The 21,314-nt window shown below is 40.0% G+C and overlaps 1 protein-coding gene across 2 annotated transcripts in view; it reads right to left on the reverse strand.

The window, feature by feature from the left end:
• Positions 1-21,314, reverse strand: part of LOC149948426 (uncharacterized) — a 63,434-nt gene that overhangs the window by 11,179 nt on the left and 30,941 nt on the right. For both annotated transcript variants that reach the window (XM_090173427.1, XM_090173428.1), the window contains exons 3-13: positions 7,515-7,688; positions 4,653-4,966; positions 3,206-3,620; positions 2,917-3,135; positions 2,313-2,852; positions 2,023-2,241; positions 1,845-1,954; positions 1,487-1,772; positions 1,355-1,420; positions 1,142-1,297; positions 870-1,082 (exon numbers count right to left, since the gene is read on the reverse strand). In XM_090173427.1, the coding sequence (XP_090029553.1) occupies positions 870-1,082; positions 1,142-1,297; positions 1,355-1,420; positions 1,487-1,772; positions 1,845-1,954; positions 2,023-2,241; positions 2,313-2,852; positions 2,917-3,135; positions 3,206-3,620; positions 4,653-4,966; positions 7,515-7,688 (2,712 nt within the window). The remainder of the gene's footprint in view (positions 1-869; positions 1,083-1,141; positions 1,298-1,354; positions 1,421-1,486; positions 1,773-1,844; positions 1,955-2,022; positions 2,242-2,312; positions 2,853-2,916; positions 3,136-3,205; positions 3,621-4,652; positions 4,967-7,514; positions 7,689-21,314) is intronic.

Below are 21,314 nucleotides of genomic sequence, written 5' to 3' on the forward strand. Positions count from 1 at the left end.
TATATCCATATTCAAATTCCCTGACTTTTCTCCGATTTTTATATCCATATTCAAATTCCCTGACTTTTCTCCGATTTTTATATCCATATTCAAATTCCCTGACTTTTCCCCGATTTTTATATCCATATTCAAATTCACTGACTTTTCCCCGATTTTTATATCCATATTCAAACTCCCTGACTTTTCCCCGATTTTTATATCCATATTCAAATTCACTGACTTTTCCCCGATTTTTATATCCATATTCAAACTCCCTGACTTTTCCCCGATTTTTATATCCATATTCAAATTCCCTGACTTTTCTCCGATTTTTATATCCATATTCAAATTCCCTGACTTTTCCCCGATTTTTATATCCATATTCAAATTCCCTGACTTTTCCCCGATTTTTATATCCATATTCAAATTCCCTGACTTTTCCCCGATTTTTATATCCATATTCAAATTCCCTGACTTTTCCCCGATTTTTATATCCATATTCAAACTCCCTGACTTTTCCCCGATTTTTATATCCATATTCAAATTCCCTGACTTTTCTCCGATTTTTATATCCATATTCAAATTCCCTGACTTTTCTCCGATTTTTATATCCATATTCAAATTCCCTGACTTTTCCAGGAATTCCAGGTTTTCCAGATACCGTGGCAACCCTTTTAATTATACTAGTTGGCGCTAGTTTAAACATTTTTGGCGGAAAGACGTCAAATAAAACGTCATACACTATCAAACGAGGTTTTCTGTAGAAAATATCAATTTTTGGCGCCATCTAGTAAGACTGGTATTTAAAACTCCACCTTTAAAGGTTTTACCCCCGTGGAAGTATCTTCTCCGTCACACATATGCCGGTTTGTGAAAATAACCCAACTTACGAGTACAGTCCATGGTACCATTGGATAAGGCACGGGTTCCTGGTAACTCGAAACCATTCTCGTCGACGCACCAACAGGTATCGCTGACAGGGTCGCATTGGGTTGGTTTGAAGGCACCAGTCTCGGCGTTGCAACTGGGAATGTACGTCTGGGAAGCGGGGACACTGTCTTCCCTGGCGCGATGTTCGGCGACCAATTTCTCGTGGAGACAGGCTGTCGTTAAGTAAAATCGTGAATGGAAGCAATCCTAAGGAGATTGGCGATCCACTTACCGGTGAGTAACAAGGGCTTCATGCACTGAGTTCCGCATCCGTTGGAACAACATTTGAGGTCGTCGGCGCATTCCGTGTCGGTGGTACACTGGAATTCGCAACTGTCGTGTTTCGCCGGGATCAAGTAAGGACATTGTCCGGCTTTACCTGTAATGGCTAAATTTCCCTTCGCATTAGTAACGACTTCAATCGTTAAGAAAAAAGAATACCGACCAGAATCGCTATTGGCAGTTTCCGATCGCTCCAAAGCGATAACGTCGTTATTGTTAGGTTGAAGAACTGAATTCGAAATGAAGTTTAGAAACTAGTACTTTCACTTTAGAAATAAATGTCGAGGACACTCACTGATTCGAGGGCAGCAGATCCCGCGTTGTTCGGATTCTTGTAAGGCAACGCACATGTGCGAGTCGGGACACTGTTGGTAAGGCGCCATAGGTTCGCAAGTGACGGGGACGTTGTTCCGCTGGTACATCAGAGGGTTGCCCACGGGGCAGGACGGATGGTCGGAGGACGGACCTTGAGCGCGACTGTCGCTCTGCTTGGGGACGCATTGAGGGACGTGGGGGCACCAGGCGCTGTTACACGGGGCTTGAACCATCTGGCATTCTCGATTCTCACCGCATTTGGCGTGCTAGTCACGACATTAAACACTCATTCAACCTTACCATCTACGCGTGTAGGCGATCAAGATAGGAGGACTTACGTTGCAAGGATTCCTACATTCGCAATACGGACAGCCTTCGTCGTCCATTTCGAAACCGTAATCGCAACCGAGACGACATAACAGGCCTAAACAACTTCTCAAGGCACGAACTAAGAATCAAAGACCAAACCCGTTACGATCCGTTTAAAAAAAGTGTTAAAACGCCAATTTTTTCTACCTTCTCTGCAGTCCACTTGATTTTTGAGAGCTCTGGTATTCATCAATTCACTTCCGAATTCGTCGACGCACCAGCATTCGCTATCTTCCGAATCCACTTCGTTGCATTGAATAGGCTCGTAGGATCCATCTTCGCGACAACTAGGAACGGGCAGAGCCAGAGTGGCGTTGCTGTCGCCATTCTCGAGTTTCTTGCCCATGTCCCTCAAGTACTCGCACACTACAAGTTATTCAATCAAAGAATTCAATCGTAACTCAATCAAATAGTTTGATTTCTAGTGATCCACTTACTCGTAGGTAACCTGGGTGGTCTGGGATGGGCGCAAACGAATCCGCATTTCTCTTCGCCGCAACATTTGAGTCCTTCGGAGCAATCCTGGTCGTTGGTACAAGTAATATTATCGCACGAAGAAGGTGGAGGGATGAAATTTGGACATTGAGGTGGTCTGTTGCCTTCCTCTTCAGCCACAACCGGAGCGTTGACTAAGCTGGGACAGCAAATACCGGTATCCTGGTCGCCTTGAGCTTCGCACTTGAAGTTGAAAGGACAAGCGCTATTCGGTCCGCAAGGAACGGAATCTCCGGTGACCACGTCGACTAAGGGACTTCCTTTGGAGCAAGTGGGCCTGTTTTCCCTCATGCATGTGGCGATGGGAGGGCAATGACCGCTGATACAGGGGTCTTCCTTCATGACGACGCACTTGGCGTCTTGGGGACAGGTGATGTCCTGGCACGGTTCCAGACATTCGCATTTCGTACAACCTTCATCGTCGCTTTTAAATCCGAAGGAACAGTTTAAACTGCAGTGGATGTCGTTACAAATAGATAATCCTAAATGAACAAGCTTATTTTAAAATCAGAGTATGGTAACGGTGAAGGTTTTATATAAACGTACCGCTTGATCGGGCTTCTACGTCGCAGAAGACTGTGTGGGAGGGGCCGAGGGATCCTTTGATCTGGGCTCCAGCTTGGTCAACGCACCAACAGAGCCTTCCGTTCGTGGTACATTGTCTGGCGACAAACTCGCCGTTGTCGGAACATTGAGGAATGTAGGCTTCGTAGTTCGGATTGTTGGTAATTAATAATTCTACCACCATCTTTTGTTGTTGACAAACTGCAATTAATAAAAATCAACGTATTAAGTTAAAAGACAGATGTGACGAGTGGGCAATTGAAGGACATACGCGTGGTATTTCCGGGTTTCAAGCAGACTTTTCCTTCGCATTTGCTGGATTCGCAACATTTACTGGGTCCGCCGCAATCCATGTCGAGTTTGCAAGTTTGTTGTTGGTCGCAGTTGATGTCCCCCGATTCTTCCTCTTTGGGACACTGTCCCGGTTTGTCCAGCAGAGGGCAGCAAACGCCGTAGTCATTGCCACGATTGACGTTGCACACGAAGTTGGCCGGACACTGGGGTTTGTTGACTTCGACGCCGCATAAGAACGGTTTACCTCGGTCAGGAGAGTTTAGCGGCTCCCCGAAGTCGCATTGGTCGTCTAGGTTCCTGGGACGTTTGCATTGGGGCAATGGAGGGCATACCAAGTCGGAGCAAGGGGCTTCTTCGACGGTACATTCCTGGCCAGCAGGACATGTCTTGTTCTAAACACAAATATTACACATATTAAAATTTACACAAATGGTCAGAGTCGTATGGAAATAAACCGATGTACAGATTTACAGATTAGTTACAGAGAAACCATTTTAGAGCAAAGCCCATAGAGGTTCTATTTTAACGCTTTTATTTATACTAGAAGGCGCCAATATAACCTTAGAGTGAGATGGGGAATTAAAGGGAATCTAAAGTAAATCTTCAAGTTTTAAAATTGCAGATGTAGGAAGTACTGCTTCTAAGACACGTCTTTGATGCTCGTACTGCCTTTGATCTTAATACTTGTATGATTAAAGCGAGTGGCGGCTCTTGTGTACTACTTGAATGGTACGATAGATGTTGCTTTCGGCGGTGGTTTCAACCTAGCGTATTACGAGCAATAGGCGCATAAAGGGGAACGGTCAAGCTTTAACCAGTTAGATAGCCCTATAGCCCGTTAAGAACTAAAATTTATGGCGAAAACCGCGTAAAAATATTAAGTGGTTAATTTTTAATAAAATGAAGAAATTTCGGGAAATTGAAAAGCGCGCGTCCGCCGCGACACCTGGTGAGAAATCTGTCAGACAGAAAAACAACATAAAAGCGCGCGCTGCTGAAGACGCTAAAAATTTGTTCCAGTTATACGAGACCTAAGCCTAAATTGCGCGATTTTAAAAGTTAGGATAGTTCGCAAATCGCTCACTAAGGTGCTGCTGGCGTTGGCGATACATCTTAAGATGGCGTTATTTTGAGTTTCAACTTTTTAGGCCAAAAACTATTTTCAAGACCAAAAAAAAGGTACGTGTAAGTACATTGAACGTCTTGTTGATCTTTTGATATGCAAATAAGGCCGTTCCCCTTTAAACAAGTTTTTATACAAAACATGGTTTAAAAATAGTGTTAGAAATTGTTTTCGGCTGAGGTCGGAAAGATAATTTGATACGCTACAGAACGTTGGCTCCATCTGGTAAGACTTTGGATATTTAAAAATCGTCCTCTGTAGCGGGGTCAATGGAATCGATTGTAAGGAAACAATGAATGACCTTGCATGGATTTCTGCACACGCAAAGGGGGCATCCATTTTCGTCCAATTCGAATCCGTAAGGGCACAACATGCGGCACACGTAACCGGCGCACTTGTCGGGCTGGGAACAGTTGACGAGCTCCAGAGATCGGGCTCTCGTGCCAGGTCTTTCTAAGCCTTGTTGATCGACGCACCAACATTTGTCGTCGGCCGCGTTGCATTGCACCGCTTCGAACTCCCCGCTCTCTCGACACTTGGGGACGAAAACGTCTTTAGCGCCATCTCCCAGAGCCTTGGCTTCCCTCTCGAACAAGGATTTCAGTTGCTGACAGCCTGTCGGACGGGAGAAAAGGAGAGCGTGAAAAATAACCCAATTTAAAGTGGGTCATTTAAAATATTTAAAAGCGAAGAAAAGGCATGTCTCGAGTATTTTATCTTTTCCTAAAAGGAAGGCTAGACTTAAATTCCCTATAGATCGAAAACGGGTTTTCGTCTTAAATTTTAAACGCGACTTCACCTTAAAGAAACTTTCCTATTTTTTTTAACGTCTATTCTTTGTCACGAGTCGTGAATTTACATGATAATAGTCTTAGAAAACTTCCAGCTCGAGTTGGTAACTTCTTGGGGGTGTAAATTAAAGGCTTTATATAGAACGAACCTATCTATAAACACACTTTGAAAAATTGCTTCAGGCGAGTAATGAACGTAGGCTTAAATAAATTAAAGGGAAAGAGATAGAATGGATGCTATTTTTTCTTTACTTTCAGATAAAAACGTTTATTTTATTAATAATAATAAAAAAAATTAAGATCTTGCGAGAAAAATTGTTAATTTAAAAACAAATTGTCCTATGCCTTAGAAATTCAGCGTAATATAAGGTCTATAAATGGCTATTAGTAAATATTTAACACGCTGACACTTATGCAAAAGTACTTATAAGCTTTTGGTATTAATGATCAATGTCAATACTTAAATTTGACTATTTAACCACTTACAACAATGTCGTCAATATTAATAAACTAGAGGATTTATAGCATTCGTATTTTAGTTGTCAATATATTATAACCAAGAATGTATTTATTTATACTCAGGGAGAATGAATATGTCGAGACTATCGACGGACACGTTGAGGCCCTAACCCCGTCGCGCCAAGGAGGGGGGGAGGAAAAAGGAGGCGGTCTTATTTTTTGCGTCCTCGCAGCAGCGTTAATCGCGTCGAAAAACGTAATTGTTAAGAACCAATGAGATTGCAGTATTATTGGATTTTATTAAAGCGGAGGAGCATGCCGGGGGCCCCAACGGGTGGAATTGGAGAAACGCTAAAATTAATCTCGACATATTCATTCTCCCTGAGTATAAATAAACACATTCTTGATATAACCATTAGCCTAAATATAAGACCAACCGAGCTGGAAAATTTCTTATAAATTCGGTAAAGCGGCGTATCATCTGAGACGCCAATTTTTTGGTCATATAAATCGAAAATATAAAAAGGGAAACCTCTTTCGGGTCGATAAAATGATATTGGTTTGAGATTATGTCAAAAACGTTTTTCATCCAAAACGACATTTGAGATTAAGTTTTTCTGGAAAAGGGGGTGACTTCCCTTCTTTTGGGAAGTTTTTCGCCTTTTTCTCTAGAGTGACTGGCGATGATAAATCGATTAAAAATCCGAACAAATCGGTTTTTGATATCGATACAGGATTTTTGCGTTTACTCATTTTCTCCGTCTTATCGCGCAGTCAGCATTTCTTTGGGAAAAAAACATTTTTGAACCTCTTAGCTTTTAAACAAATGAGATTTAAAAGCTTTTTACGAATACTCCTTCAATACTTTCGTTTCAGTTAATTCGGAAAGAAAATTTTCCTGAAAATTACCAAGCAACGAGCAAAATCGAAAAAAAACTTTGAATGTATTAGCATTATCAGCCCTAGGAAACCTGAGTAGGCCAAAAATAGGTCAACGCCTGTAGAAGTGTTCGACACGCACCACACCCTTGTGCAAAGAGAAGATGCCCATCAGGGGAATACGATCAAAGAGAATTCGTAATTTAATTCATAAAAATTAAGTTAAGATACGCGTATTAATACGCTAACGGGCGAAATACATTTGAAATTGTTGAAATTTAAATTTGATGTATTAAATTATCAGTTACACTGTTGTAAATAGTGGGATGATTACTGAACAATTTACTTTGAGGTTTTGATTCTTAGGTGTTATGTTAATTAATATTAAGAAGGCGTTTTAATTTTAACACCCTTATTACTTAATACAATAATTAAAATTAAGGAATATTAATTAGGATCAGTATATCTTTGCATTCAGATTGCAACTTTAGCCTCTGTTAGTATGATATTCCCAGCGATCGTACCAGATTTTCTTCCCCCTTACAGGGAGAAAGAATACCCGACGAAAGGCGCAATAGGCGTGGTTTTTCTTCAGGGATTCACGGTGCGAAGAGTGCTACAAAACACATTCGTATATTCCAAACCACATTCGTAGATGGTTAATAGGTGTTTTCATAAAATCCGGCTATACACCCCCCCCCCCCCGACAAAAATTTCCCCCTCAGCCTTTGATGGGAGCTCAGTTCAGTACGTTCCAGATCTAAAACCGTCGGCGCGACTCGCATGAATGTACGACGTCAACAAGCTGGTAAACATGTTCCCCGATAAAAATCGATAAAAACCAAAGACTACAGACCGTTACATGTCCTTTCCTAGAGTATACCACCTCCTAGGCAGTTCTTTGATGGGGATTTTATGAAAACACCTATTGCGCGTGACTTAAAATAAATTTGGATCCTTTGTCAGAAGCAGGCGACGCGACAATTTTAATTACGAAGCAACTGTTGTCTTTAGAACAAAACGAGTATAATTACCAGAGACGAGTGGAGTGGTGCAAACTTGGGCGCAGCCATTGGAGCAGCATTTCTGTACGTCCTCGCAGTCTCCGTCGGTGCTGCACTCGGACACGGCGGCGGTGCACTCTTGCTTAGAGTAGATCGCGTCCGGGGCGATGCTGGGGCAACGGCCCTCCTTCACGATCCCGGGCACTGCAACGAGAGAGAGGGGAACAAAATGCCTCAGAACTAGTTCCGCAAAATTGATCAGCTGTCAACTCTCTTGGAAGGGAAAAGGGGGTTCCGGCCCAACCCCCTAGCCCCTGCCCCAAACGCTTCATCAGTCTGAGAATCCCTCCCTCTCCCCCCCCCCCGCCGTCATCCCCCATTTCATCCTCCTTAGCAGGCTTCGCCGTTCGGTTACTGACAATTTAGGAGAGCAATTTGGACAAAGTTTTCTTTTCTCAGTCTGCAGCGGCGACCAAGATTCCTCAAACAAGCGAAAAACAAACCCACAAAAACCTTTATTTTTATACTGGCAACCCGATGAGAGGGGAACAGAAAAAGGGGGGGGGGGGGTTGGATTGTAGAAATCCAATCGTTGTCTACAGATGAAGCTACAAATCGGACTCTACGGGTGTTAAAGTCTGTCTCCCATTTCCCAGTTGCCAATATACTCTAACTGGGTTCCTCTTTTTTGACATTCCGAGGCGCGTTTTATATCGCATTGTCGACCTGCCTCTGGACTTGATTGGACAAGGATGACTTTAAAGGCCTATGTAGACGGGATATGGGTCAAATATGACAAGTAAGAGCATTCGGGATTTATTAGTTTTTTTTCTAAAGAAAACTCGCAATGTCAGGAGCCATCCACGCGTTTATATAATACTTATCCTACATCGGAAGACAATGGCACGTTTGTTGGGATCCGCTAATACGCGTTTTCAAACATAGTTAATTTAATTTCTATTACTCATCTCCGTATCCTAATGCGGGAATCCGTAACTCTACTTGGAGTGCTTATCGCGGCAGATTTTCGTCTCGATGTGGCGGACGGTTTTTTTGACGTCACTATGTTAACCTAACAAAACAACAACGTGAGTGGGGAGCGCGCGCAGAGGGGATTTTATATCTCGTAGGCGGGGCCAAAGCCGTTAGAGTGATCTTACCATACGCGATACGCGAGGATAAGCATTCCAAGTAGAGGTATGGATTCCTGCCTAATGTGATTAATTAGAACACAGACCATCTACTCCAAGCAGGACTCGCATCAACCTCGGATGAAGGTTTTCTCAAACATGATACGCCTTGTTTTACACCAAACCGAAAATAGGTCATGAAAACCTTTTATTTTACGAAATTAAGTCTTGCGCGTGCCAGCTTCTACAATACATTTTTTATGGTCGCGCGTGCTTGTCTCTGTACCTTCAAAACTGCCTATGCTTGCTAACGCTCTTAAAAGTCCGTATCGCATTTGAGACAAAAATAAGTAATTGAATCTACATCGGGAAGTTTAATTTTTACATATTTCATTGTTAGGCAGTGTAATATCCCGTAAGATTATTAAAGGGTGCTTCAAAAAGTTATGCAAAAATTTTAAGCAGTTGTAGGGGGTGAGTTGAAAAGTATGCCCGTTTCCATTTTCCTACGATGAGTTAAAAGAGCGCCAGAGAGCTTCAAAGTGTGGCCTACTAGCCCCTGGAAGTAGACTGCAACAAACCCAAAACCAAGCAAGGGAATATAACCTCAGGTATTTGGTGTGGAACACCAACGTTTACAGCTCGGGCCGCTCTTGCGTTTGGTTTTAGACATGTTTGGCAAGGGAATATAACCTCAGGTATTTGCAGTGCCGTATTTCCGCCTAGGCCAATCTAGGCCGTTGCCTAGGGGCCCATCCTTGGAAGGGGCCCTCCAGTGACCGTAATTACTGTATTCGAAGTCATGAATCTATAATACCAATCGTAATTTACATTGGAGAAATTCCTAGGTAGAAGATGGTTTTAAAATTACCAAAATTTCTGCCTGGCAGTTTACGGACGGAGCCTTAAATCGCAATGTTGCATAATTATCGCGTATTTAGTGGACGATTGTTAAGAGCTTTTATTTAGTAATACAACCGTAGAGCTCAGACTTCTACGCTGAATCGGGGAAATTCAGGCACAGCCTAGTTCCAGGGATGAGAGTAAATGCAGCGCGTGAAAAGGGGGCCCAGACTCCTAATCTGCCTATGGGCCCAGGATCTCTAAGTCCTGCCCTGGGTATTTGGTGTGGAACACCAAAGTTTGCAGCACTGACCGCTCTTGGCTTTGGCTTTAGAAATGTTTAGCGCCACTGTAGAGGGTAATTTGAAATTTTTTAAGGGGTCTTCCATAAAGATTGCTTTGCAGGTAATATTCCCTTTAAATTCTGGTATTTTAGGACCACTGGAGACTTATTTAAATTTTTCTTCTAGCAAAAGATTTACTATTCTACGAATATTTATAAATCCTAATATTTAAAATTTCCGCACTTTTATTAGAAATGTTTAAACGCGTAATTGTATCCCCTTAACAATTTCGGATACTTTAAACCCAATTTCGTTAAACGCGAACAAAATTATCCGTAATACGCATAATAATAATAAAAAGGTTTATTAAAAAATCAGATTTGGTCTGCGTTTACAATATCTAGGCCAAGTCATGGGTGACTTGTAGGCCTTTAGTATCAACGATAGCCTTATTACACAAACACCAAAAAAAAGATAAAATTTGCACCTTCAAACCTAATCGAACTACGGGTGATTGAACATATTTCTTTTTTTAGAAATAAAAAGAAGGTCCAAAAGAAAAAATGAAATAGTAAGAGCAAAAAAAAGGGAAAAATTGGCAAAATCAGATGGGGATAAATCACCCCAACTCGAAGGGCTGGATGCTACGGTTCCCAGGGGGAATATCGCGAGGGGGAGGAGCAGGTATAAATGGCATAACCCCATCCCAATCGACAGAATATCTGGAGCGAAAGATGTTAAGGGGAGGGGGGTCGGACGGTGGGCGGGTGAAAATTTTCGATTTTATGAATTCAATAGAGAACACTGTCTGAGAAATGACCACTTCATTGTTCGGGAAACGTCTCCGATGTGCCCCTCCCCTCCCCTCCCCACATTGGACGACGACATTTTATCTCCCCTTTCACTGATACTTACCCCCCCCCCTCCCCGGAGCGTTGAGTAACTTGCGGGAGGGGGGGGGGGAGAATATTTTGATAAAGGCTTTTGACAATTCCGAAAACGATGGCGAGCGACCGACCAAAAATTAAAAGAGTTCGCTTCTAGTAGTTTCGGGGCGTTTAGCGTAGCTGAAGGTTTCCTTGGACCTTCATTTTGCCAAAGGAGGTTACGGAAATTTCCTAGTTGTTTCGGGTTAGACGTCGGACGGTGCGAAAGTTTTGACAGTTTTGAAATTGGCCACAGTTTTGAATGGGAGTTTTCACCGTTTTCGTTTTAACTTTATTCAATTTTACAACTTTTAATCTGGATTTCGCGTGAATTGAGGTAACCCAAGTTTTACGAACCTTTTCTACGATATTTATTTATTATTAGATTTATCAATTTTGACTTTGTCATTTGTGGTTGACAAATTAATTTTAGACGATGAATTATCTTTTACGCCTTAAAACTGATTGAAGTAACTGCCAGATTTAGTTTTGGTTCAGGTAGACCACTTATATCCAACGGGACTCTTACTCATTTGCCCGAAAGTTTTGTAAAAATAGAGTGACGCGACATCTGTTGTCAGTTTCTATAATCTTTAAAGGCGATTAATTAATATTTATTTTAATTGAATATTTCACGATTTATTACGAATAATATTCTTATCCATTTAATATTAGTATAAAATATAAAATATTAAATAAAAAATTCTTATCACGCTCCAACCGTAAGCCACTTTCCCTTAAAAATACCAAATCAGACCGGAATCTTATTGGTAGCCTCAAACTTACGTTTTCAGACGGGATTGAAGCTTCCTTCCCCCTTTCGTACCCGGGTTAAATTAGACCATAATATAAGTCAATACATTCTTCGAATCAATTTAATTACGCCCAATTTAACTATCAGAAAAGTTGAAAAAGGTAAATGTTTTAGGGGATATTTTAAAAAATAATATAACTCGGATAAAAAGGTATTGACGAGCAGTACCGTGCAGAGAAATTGAGGGTCCCATGGAAAATTATGTCATCACGGGCCATTATAACTGCCATTTTCAAAGGAGGGTGATGGTGATGGGTAAGGTCAATATCGAACAGAGTCCCTAAATAGCATTTTGCCGGGCCCTGCGGATTTTGTCCTTTCCCTCTCTGCACTGCCTTGTTCACGAGATCACACTCATCGGAAATCTGACACCCACAGAGATCTTAAACGCTGACATTTTAATTTCAAAGTATACTATGAATCGAACACTATAAGCCAGTGGTCAGAGGAAGCGGAGATAATTTTAAAAGATAGCGAATATAAATACAACGAAGCTGATGAAGAGAGAGAGAATGATGGAGTGAAAAAAGGGGGCATTCTTGGAAATCCAGCGCGAGTATCAGAGGGGAATCATATCGGGCAGGCTGGCACTCCGGATGATCTACCTTTTAAAGTAGAGAGAAAGAGTGCGGAGAAACGCGGGCCAGTGAAAGGGAAGGGGGCAGGGCGCGTGCCTATCTATCTCCGGGCCTAATCAATGGGGCCCCCAAGTTGTAGGGGATGAAAGATGAGATAAGCTACATCCCCCTCCATCTCGAGCCTCTCGCGTCTCATTCTATACAGTAACGCGTCTCTTCAGCATCCCAGGAGCATAGAGAGAGAGAACAATGCGAGAAGCTAACGCCACTCGCGGCCTCCTCTACTTTTTGTCCCCGCGGATGGATGGATGAAGTCCGCGTTGGATTTATTCACAAGCGGCGTCGAAGGGGGGAGGGGAGGGGAGAATGCAAATATGTTCGGCCCCAATACGTGGCGTACTCTGAAATAAACCCGGACTGTACGACGAAGAAACGAATAATATTGAAGGTCAAATGCTAAAACTCATCGCGAGTCCGATTTAAATCGATTTAAATACAAGTGACATTTTAAAAGGTCATTGATTTAGTACATCTACCTCCCATATGCACGTGTATTTCTAGAAATACGAATTTTAGGGCAAATTAAATTAGAAGTAGTAATTTTAATTTGAACTTTAAATTACAATATCGTCGCAAGAAAATTATTAATAAATTTGTAAAGAAAAGACAGTAAAAAATAATAAAAATATGATTTAAATAAAATAATTTTATTTTCTTTCGATTTTAAAAAATAAAATTAACTGACTAATTTAAATGATTCAGGTACGCGTGGATTCAAAATATTTTATTTTGAGATTTTAAAATATTTAAACTATGAAAATAATAAATCAAAACATATTTACAGAATAGCGTGTTTAAATATTAAAACATCCGTGAAAAGTAAGCCTATATAATATTAACGAAATTATCGTAAAAAATGGCGAGTAAATAATATTTCCAAGGGGAAAACTACGGTAAACATCTAAAAAAAAAAACCTCATCCATTATGAAGTTGAACTTTCTCGATAAATCTACTAAAAGCAGCCCTTTGTTTAAAACCCAAAATATAAATTTCCGTAGGAAACTCCGAGGTAAAAATACCTCGAGAGAACGGTAAACGCGAGGTGTACGTAATATAAAATCCGGGAAAGTGGAACATTTCGGCGATGGCAAACCCCCTCGGGCCTCGGTTCCTTCCGAAAATAACTCTTTCGCCAGCATCCCATCGAAAGCCCACAATCAAAACATCCGCGGGCTTCAAAATTCCGCCCAATTTTAGATATTTTCTTTCGGCCCCATTTAAATACGCTAGCTCTATATAAAAGACATCACCCCCGGCCATAGAGACCCAAGTTCCAGTCGCTCGTTTTGGTCAGAGCTTTAGTCGGGAAAATAACTATCGCGTCTTCCAGGGACCAAAAAGGAGAGATGGATAGAGAAAAAAATGGCTGGACGTCACGTTATTCGCGAATTCAAGTTTCGGATAATACACACGCCGAATTGACCCGCAGCCAGAAGAAAAATATAGATTTCCGATAAAACTCTTAGGCGAGAGTGGAGCACCTTTAGGATGGGAGTCTCATCGTGGCCCGTAGCCCCGAGGAGCCGAGCGAAATGGGAGACGCCTCAAGCCTTCGCTTCCTGCCATTGCTTTCACCATCATCGCGCACGTTCCTTTCGAACTCCGAACTAAGCCTATACCGCCGAAGACGTATGTCCAAATACCTATATGGCCACGGGGGGGGGGGGATATGTAGAGTAGGGGGCGGGGGGGGGACACCTTTCGACGGGTAATACATCAGCGGAACCGTAATCCGCGGGACCCTCCGGATATATCAGCTTGATACAGCTAGCCGCTCTTCCCCTCTCAACCAAAAATATGTTCACAGGTGATGCCTCCAAATATTTTTTTTTGAAGGAATGAGAGAGAGAAGCTTATTTTACCCGTCGTCAATCTTTCAAAATTGTACGCGTGCCTCTTTTGTCAAGGACAAGGTAAGGAAAATGTTTTCGGTGGCCCTTTGAATGGACCATTATTTAGCTATTCTAAATATTCGGTACGGACAATGGCTGACTTACGACTATATGGTTACGCACCTTTATTATTCCTTAAGTATTGGTATTTGCTCAATTTGGTTGGGGCTCCGGATAAGATATCTATTTTAACTAAAGAGTCTGAATAAATTAAAATAGTTGTTTTTTTACTCTTAGAAGTCTTTAAAACGTCCTAGTTTTTAAAGATGCTTATTTCCAACACTGTTCGTCGGTAGTTTTCAACTATTTCTATCGGTTATCAACTTTATTTTTAATGTTATACCCCCTTTCCACATTTTGACCACGGTTTTCTCTTATTGTATAATTATTTTCCACCTATTTTATTATTTTATTCTCCCAATAGGTGTTTCTATAAAATACGTTAGCAGGGTTGCCACAAAATTTTCAGATTCAAATTCCCTGACTATTCCCTGACCATTTTAAGAGATTTTCCCTGACTTAAGGCCAAAATTTTTCTTTTATATTTTACTTTTATCAGAAGTTAATAAATTTAAATGGACTTATATTTCAGTAAAAAGGTTATTGCAATGTTGAACAAATTAGCCAAACATTCAACGAAATAAATGATAATCGTGGAATTTGTCATACATCTAGAGTTAAATTACCTTCAAAAAGTGCCAAGATAAAATTGAATTCCTTGACTTTTCCCTGAATTTTTACCAATTCTTAAAATTCCCTAACATTTCCCTGACTTTTTAGGCCCGTTTTTAAATTCCCTGACTTTTCCCTGATTTCCCTGACGTGTGGCAACCCTGGTTAGGTCCGGTGTAAAAGTTTTTTGAAGATATTGAAGATAGAGAGAGCGCGCTCGAGTCGATAAAAATTTTGGAATTTGAAGTCCTCGTGCGAAACGCGCGTGCCAATGAAGCACTAAAAAGCTTAAGCTCGTGACGCGGGGAAAAACATTTTATACATTTAATTTTTTAATTGATTTATTTTATAGAAACACCTATTTAGGTCATGTGACAATGTTTTGTCTACGTCACTTAGCCGTAGCTCTTGAAGGTAGAAAGCACGCGCTGCAGTCGCGAGACCCTCACGTACAAACTTCACGTGCAAGTAAAGCACTTAAATAACTAGCGCTCCTGACTTATATTTTATTGTTTTATTTTATAGAAACACCGATTCTATTGTATAAGTGAAATTAAATATTTAATTATAAAGTTTTTAAATATTAAATATTTCAACCGAGTTTACTAAATGTGGTCAAAAACATTTTCGGTTGGCATGGCAAATCGAAAGGGTAGTGCAACGTCTCCTTTTGGGAAATTTCATCTCATATAGGTCCGACTTCGACCAAACAAAATCGGCAATTAACACCTCGGGTACTCTCCTTGCGAGTGAAATCCAAGCTTCAATTCAAGGTTAAATACGGGACGTTTAAACACAACTTCGCGTAATAAGGTAGACTTAGTTTTAAAAACAATAAATTATCAAAGCTGTTTGTAGGTATTGGTTTTAGTTTGTGGTTATCTATTCACGAATTGGCATATGCTTAATATAGCTTGAAGCCTAGGTTTATCTGGGATACTCAGGCAAACTAGTGTTTCGTTTTTTTTTGGCTAGCAGATGGCGATATCGACGTCTTTGATGAAATAGCGTCTATGCTATATTCTGAACTTTAGAGATATTTATTATAAAGTTATGTAACCAAAGAAGCAGTTTCGCACCCAGTATTGTTATTCGGGGAGAGGGGGGGGGGGTAAGCTAGGTAGAAAAACTAAAAAATTATAACTAGAATCTAACATTTTAAAATTTTAAACTTTAAATTACAATATTTGAAGTTTTTCGGGGCGGGGAGTCAACCGCTAACCCCCTCCATCTCGGTGCGCCACTGTAAAGAAAACATAAGTTTTATGATCTAGCTAATTTCACCGATGGATAAATTATGACCTTTACGAAAACGAATTCCAAATAATTTAATTTCCAAGTTTCTCATCACAATTCTACGCCAAATCTACTTAAATATTATAACGTCCTAATTTAAATAAAATTTTAAATTTATAGAGAAAATAAATTGAAAAAAAAAACAATTCAGGCCAAGAAAGCTGAGAAAAAACCAATTTTTCCCAGAGCCATAGCTATATTACGGAAATTGAAATGGCCGGCCACGTTGCTTCGACGAGGTAGAAAAAAATTCAATCATATTCGATAGGGAATTTTAGAATTCCAACCCCCTTCTTTAATACTAAAAAAATAAAAAAGATGGCGCTGGAGGCACCTCGCGCCAAATTTCAGCCCACTGAAAAACATCCTCCCGCCAACTTCCGGAGCTCCAAAACGCCAATTTCGAAGCCCCCCCCCACTTCAACCCACCTAGTTTTAGATTTTATTGGTAGATTACCCTATCTCGCCCCCCTTACCTTCGCGGATGTTTTAAGAGAAAAAATAAAATAAAACTTGGGTCGTAGAATAACCTCTAACGCGAGAAAGGGTGGAAAACAAGTTTGTCCGAGATGGAAAGGATGCCAGTATAGCACTTTGGCGAAAAAAAAGTTTTACGCCGCGTTTGAACTTTGCAATGTATAATACTAAAAAAAATTCAAATAAAAGAAATGTACTTTTAAATACTTGAACAAAATGGTTTTCGCACGCAACGCTATTATCATTCAAATACATCCAGGGCTTCTTTGAAAATGTAATTTATTAAGCTTTGTCGAGAAATCTTGCTTTATATTCGCGACCGAAAACTATCGCTACGCCCCCTTTGGTTCGCCATTGAAACCTAGATTTGACTTTATAAATAATGATATTTGCATTTTAATATAATTTTTGCATCCTTTGCTTATATTTTGATAAATTTCTTTAAAAAACAAGGTTCTTAGACCTTTTAATTTTCCCGTAGCAGACGCTAGATCATAGGCGCTACCAGAGGGGTCGGACATTTCACACTTTTGTGAACGGGATTGCATTGGACACAAACGTATTAATAACCAATGCATTCCGCAATATCTAGGGGTGTGCAAAATATTTGGTCAGACCAAATAATTCGATCGAATACCGAATCGAATAGCGCTTGGAAAAGTTCGCGAATAATCGAATTTTTTGATCAAATAGTCGAATATTCGAAAAGATAGGAAAAAAGTATTTGGTATTTTTAAATAGATTGCAAACTGGTCGAATAACCACGGGTCTTCTAATTTGTTGAAGTTCAAGGCCATCCCAGGAGAGCGTAGTGAAATTTCCGAACTAGTCCTTATTTCTGGCACCTCTTTAGGCCGCAGCGCCAAGGACCATATAAATAGTAGCTTGCATGTCCGTTATCCATACCGTTTGTATTAAAACTTCTTAGCGAAAGGCAGAAGCTGTGTATTCTAGCGCCTATTGGCCAGATTACTCGCGTGTTCTCTTTTGTTATGGAATTTTCTAGAATAGCAAAGTAAAACTAAAATTGAGTTTAAAACGTAAACCAAGTCCAAAACAAAACTAAAAACCGGGAGGAAAGTTGAAGTAAGTAACTTTATGGATTTTTCTGTTTAGAATTTTTAGTTAATTAATAATTATCGATTTAAAATTAATATAAATGCAATTTTTTAATTTGTAACAAAAGATCTGCTCCCTCGCGTTTTACATATACTTAAAAACTTGAAATTTTAATTAAGTGTTTGCAAACTATGAAGTATGTAGCATGTCCTTTGATTTTAATTGTAGTTAGTAGTTACTAAAGGTTAAAAGTCGCTAGAAGACTTGGTCCTGGAGTGGTACCTAGGGTATTAGCCTAGTTAATTATTATTATTATTATTATTACCCAATTAAAATATGAATGATAATTGATAAGTTGATATGCAGTATATTTTTGTAGGTTACGATTAACTCATTTTGATCAAATCGAAAAAATTGTTCGAAGGAAGGTTGAAAATAAAGACATTTTGTACAACAATTAGAATTAATTTGAATGGTAAGTTAGAGTTTACCACAGTGGCGTAATATAAAATTCTGGGCCCGCCTGCAGCCTGAGACAATGGACCCCCTTCAGTGTTTTTTATTAAGAGCCTTAGAGAAGGCTAAGTAAAATTAAAAATTTAAAAGACCATCTTTTAGGACGGGCCCGTCATTATACCACTAATTTACCAAGTTCGCCCAGGGAACTTTGGTCTAGGCTATACTGTATTTGGTTTAATATTTTACTATTTTCAAATAAAACGAACAGTGATTTCAATTACTTTTTTTGGCAAATATGCAAACTATTTGGCTATTTGAAAACAAAATACGTCGAACAATTTGATATTCGAAATACTATTTGGTATTTGATCAGTTAACTGGTCTAAATTTTTGCCCTAAAAATATTCGACCAAATTATTTGACGTTATAAATATTCGATTTGGTATTTGCCGTGCTTTGAAAAAAATATTTGATATTCGATTCGATCCCCAAAAAATGGTATTTGCACACCTCTAGCAATATCATATTGGAAATAACAGGGAGTATAACGTTTTCAGGAATTTGGGGCATTACATAATTCCCTCCCCTTATTTTTCTAACCACGTGTCATACGTAGTGTGAAATATGGTGGTTTTTGAGGAATTATCCCACTAAAAGTATCCCCGCTTTAGTAGTGCTTTAATTTATCATATCTACTAGAACGCCTTTCGTGTACCTAAAACCACGTACCTCATTATTAAGCAATTATATTTGAATAAATATCCAAACTATAATGAAAATAATTAATTGATAGCTCTGATATTGTTGTTTATATGTTAATGAAGGGTGTATTGAAAAAAAATCACTAAATATGAAACAACAAAGGTTTCAAGTGAGCAAACCTCTTCAGGGCGGGCACGCTTCCTCTAAGAGAAGAATTGGGTGTTTCTACTATCGTTCTAGACTAGCGCCATGAGCGAGAAAAGAGAGAAGCTATGGCGCACCCTACCAAACAAGGAGGGTTCTACTCCCTTTAACTATGGGAAGGAACTTTTTGGATTTGTGGATATTTATCTAAACTCGGTTTCGAATAGATGAAATGTGCGTACAGTTTTGTGTCTCCGATTCAATAAAATGGTACGAACAATTTGCATATTGTACCCTGGTCTAGTGTGCCCGGCAATATTAGCTGGGTAGCTGGTATGAATTATTAGGGCCTTTGTACCCTGGAGGCCCGGGTTTGGAGTTTGGACCAAGTAGGTAGGCTTTTATTAAAAACCGTAGTCATCTGGAATATTAACGGCTCTCGTGGGGCCCTGAATTGTTTTACCGGGGCCCATTACGCCTCAGGGCCCGAATTTTGACCAACTACGTACATTTCTCTTAGAAACCTGGAGGTGTAGTTATCTGGAATATTAACGGCTCTCGTGGGGCCCTGAATTGTTTTACCGGGGCCCGTGCAGCCTCGAAGCCCGAATTTTGACCCAACTACGTACATTTTTCTTAGAAACCTTGAGGTATAGTTAGCCGTTACAATTTTAGATCTCATGGGGCCCTGAATTTTTACCGGGGCCCGAATTTCGACCAACTACGTAATTTTTTTATCTGAAATAATAATGGCTCTCATGGGACTCCGAATTACCGTTTTACTAGGGCCCGTACAGTCCAAGGTACAGTCATCTCAAGTAGTAACGCCCCTCACTGGGCCCGAAATTATCGTTTTACCGGGCCCGATCCCGTTCTCGTCGGGCCTTTGTTTGGGGCCACGTATTTCCCAGATGACAAGAACGAAAGACTTAACAATTTCAAAGAAAGGCTTCTAAAAATAAGCGGGAAATATTAAATGCGAGAAAGTGCCGAGACCTTTCCCTAGATGGCGCCAGGAGCGTCGAGGAAAAAAGCCGGACGCACTCGAGAAAATGATTTTTCCCCTCGATAGAAAGAAGCTCTCTCTAAAGTTGTAAAACGGGCAAGAAACGGTCTCTAGACACGCTAGAGCGATTCGAGAATGATGACTTCGTAGCGTAACGGGAACTGGGCTACATCTAGGACACGGGACGACTTAAAAGGATTCGACATTATACAACACAAAAAAAACCTCCCCCCCCCCGTTCATTTCCATTTACACGCAGTCTAGAACAAGGTGGCTCAGAAGTCACTGCCCTTGAAATAGGTTCTACTTTTCTCAGTCAATCATTACACGCGGAAATTTATTTTTTGCCAAAGCATCCCTAATTTCTGTCACTGTTAAATTCCCCTTTTTTTTGTTTTTCCTAATAAAGTTATCCTGGTGTAATTGTATAACGGATTTTGGGTCAGTGGTGACGCTTGTAATAGTTATGAAAATATACGGATGCTTATGTTGCATGATATTATTAAAATATAATTGTTTTTATGTGGTTTAAAGAGACTTTAATTTCTAATCCTTAGTTTCCTAACTTGTATAACTTCTTGGCTAAAAATAAAAATTAAATTGGCTTAGTTGACGGTCGTCTTGGTCAGGGCCGGCGAGAGCGGGCCCGGGCCCCGGTAAAATATAAGTTTCCGGGCCCAATAAAGCTACTGGAGATAGTTATTCCTTTTCGGAGAGTAGCCCGTGATAAATATACCTCGTTTGTTCAAACACGAGCCCCTTGGCCGCACGGGCCCCGGTATTTTGTACCAGCTTCCCCCTCTATGGTCGTATAATTGACGTCATATCCAGAAACATAAGCGCTTCTAGTGGGGAAATTACGCGACCCAAAAAACTAGCCCTGCATGCGGTCACTATGACAACGAGACAAAGAACACATCAGGCCAAAAGAAAAATTTAAAGTTCACCAAAAAATATGGTCATTCTAGAAATAGTCTCGGTACAATTTTAATACCCTGAATATGCCACACTTACAAGGAGAGTACCCGAGGTGTTTATTGCCGATTTTGTTCAATGTCGGGCGTAATATAAACCTATATGAGATATGAAATTTCCCAAAAGGAGACGTTGCACTACCTATTCGATTTGCCATGGCAACCGAAAATGTTTTTGACCACTTAAAAATAAAAAATCTCGATTTAAAAAAGCATGGGATTTTCTCGGTTCTACGAAAATTAAAAAAAAAATTAAAATCACGAAATGGGTAATTTGTACCACATTTAGGTAAATTGGAACAATTTTTGAGTAAAATAAGGAAAAAATTAGTGTTGTAAGTCGGAAAATTTTCCGGAAAATTACAGAGGCCTTTTTTCCGGAAAATTTTCCGTATTTTTCCGAAAAATATTAAAAACGTTTTCATTCCATGATTTGTCTAATATATTGTTTGCAAATTTAAATAAAGCGGCATTTTCACCTCATTTTTTCTAATCTAAAAGTAAAACTAAACC

The sequence above is a fragment of the Leiobunum rupestre genome, chromosome 4 (assembly GCF_980474605.1).
Source record: "Leiobunum rupestre chromosome 4, qqLeiRupe1.1.hap1, whole genome shotgun sequence".
NCBI classification, from domain to species: Eukaryota; Metazoa; Arthropoda; class Arachnida; order Opiliones; family Sclerosomatidae; genus Leiobunum; species Leiobunum rupestre.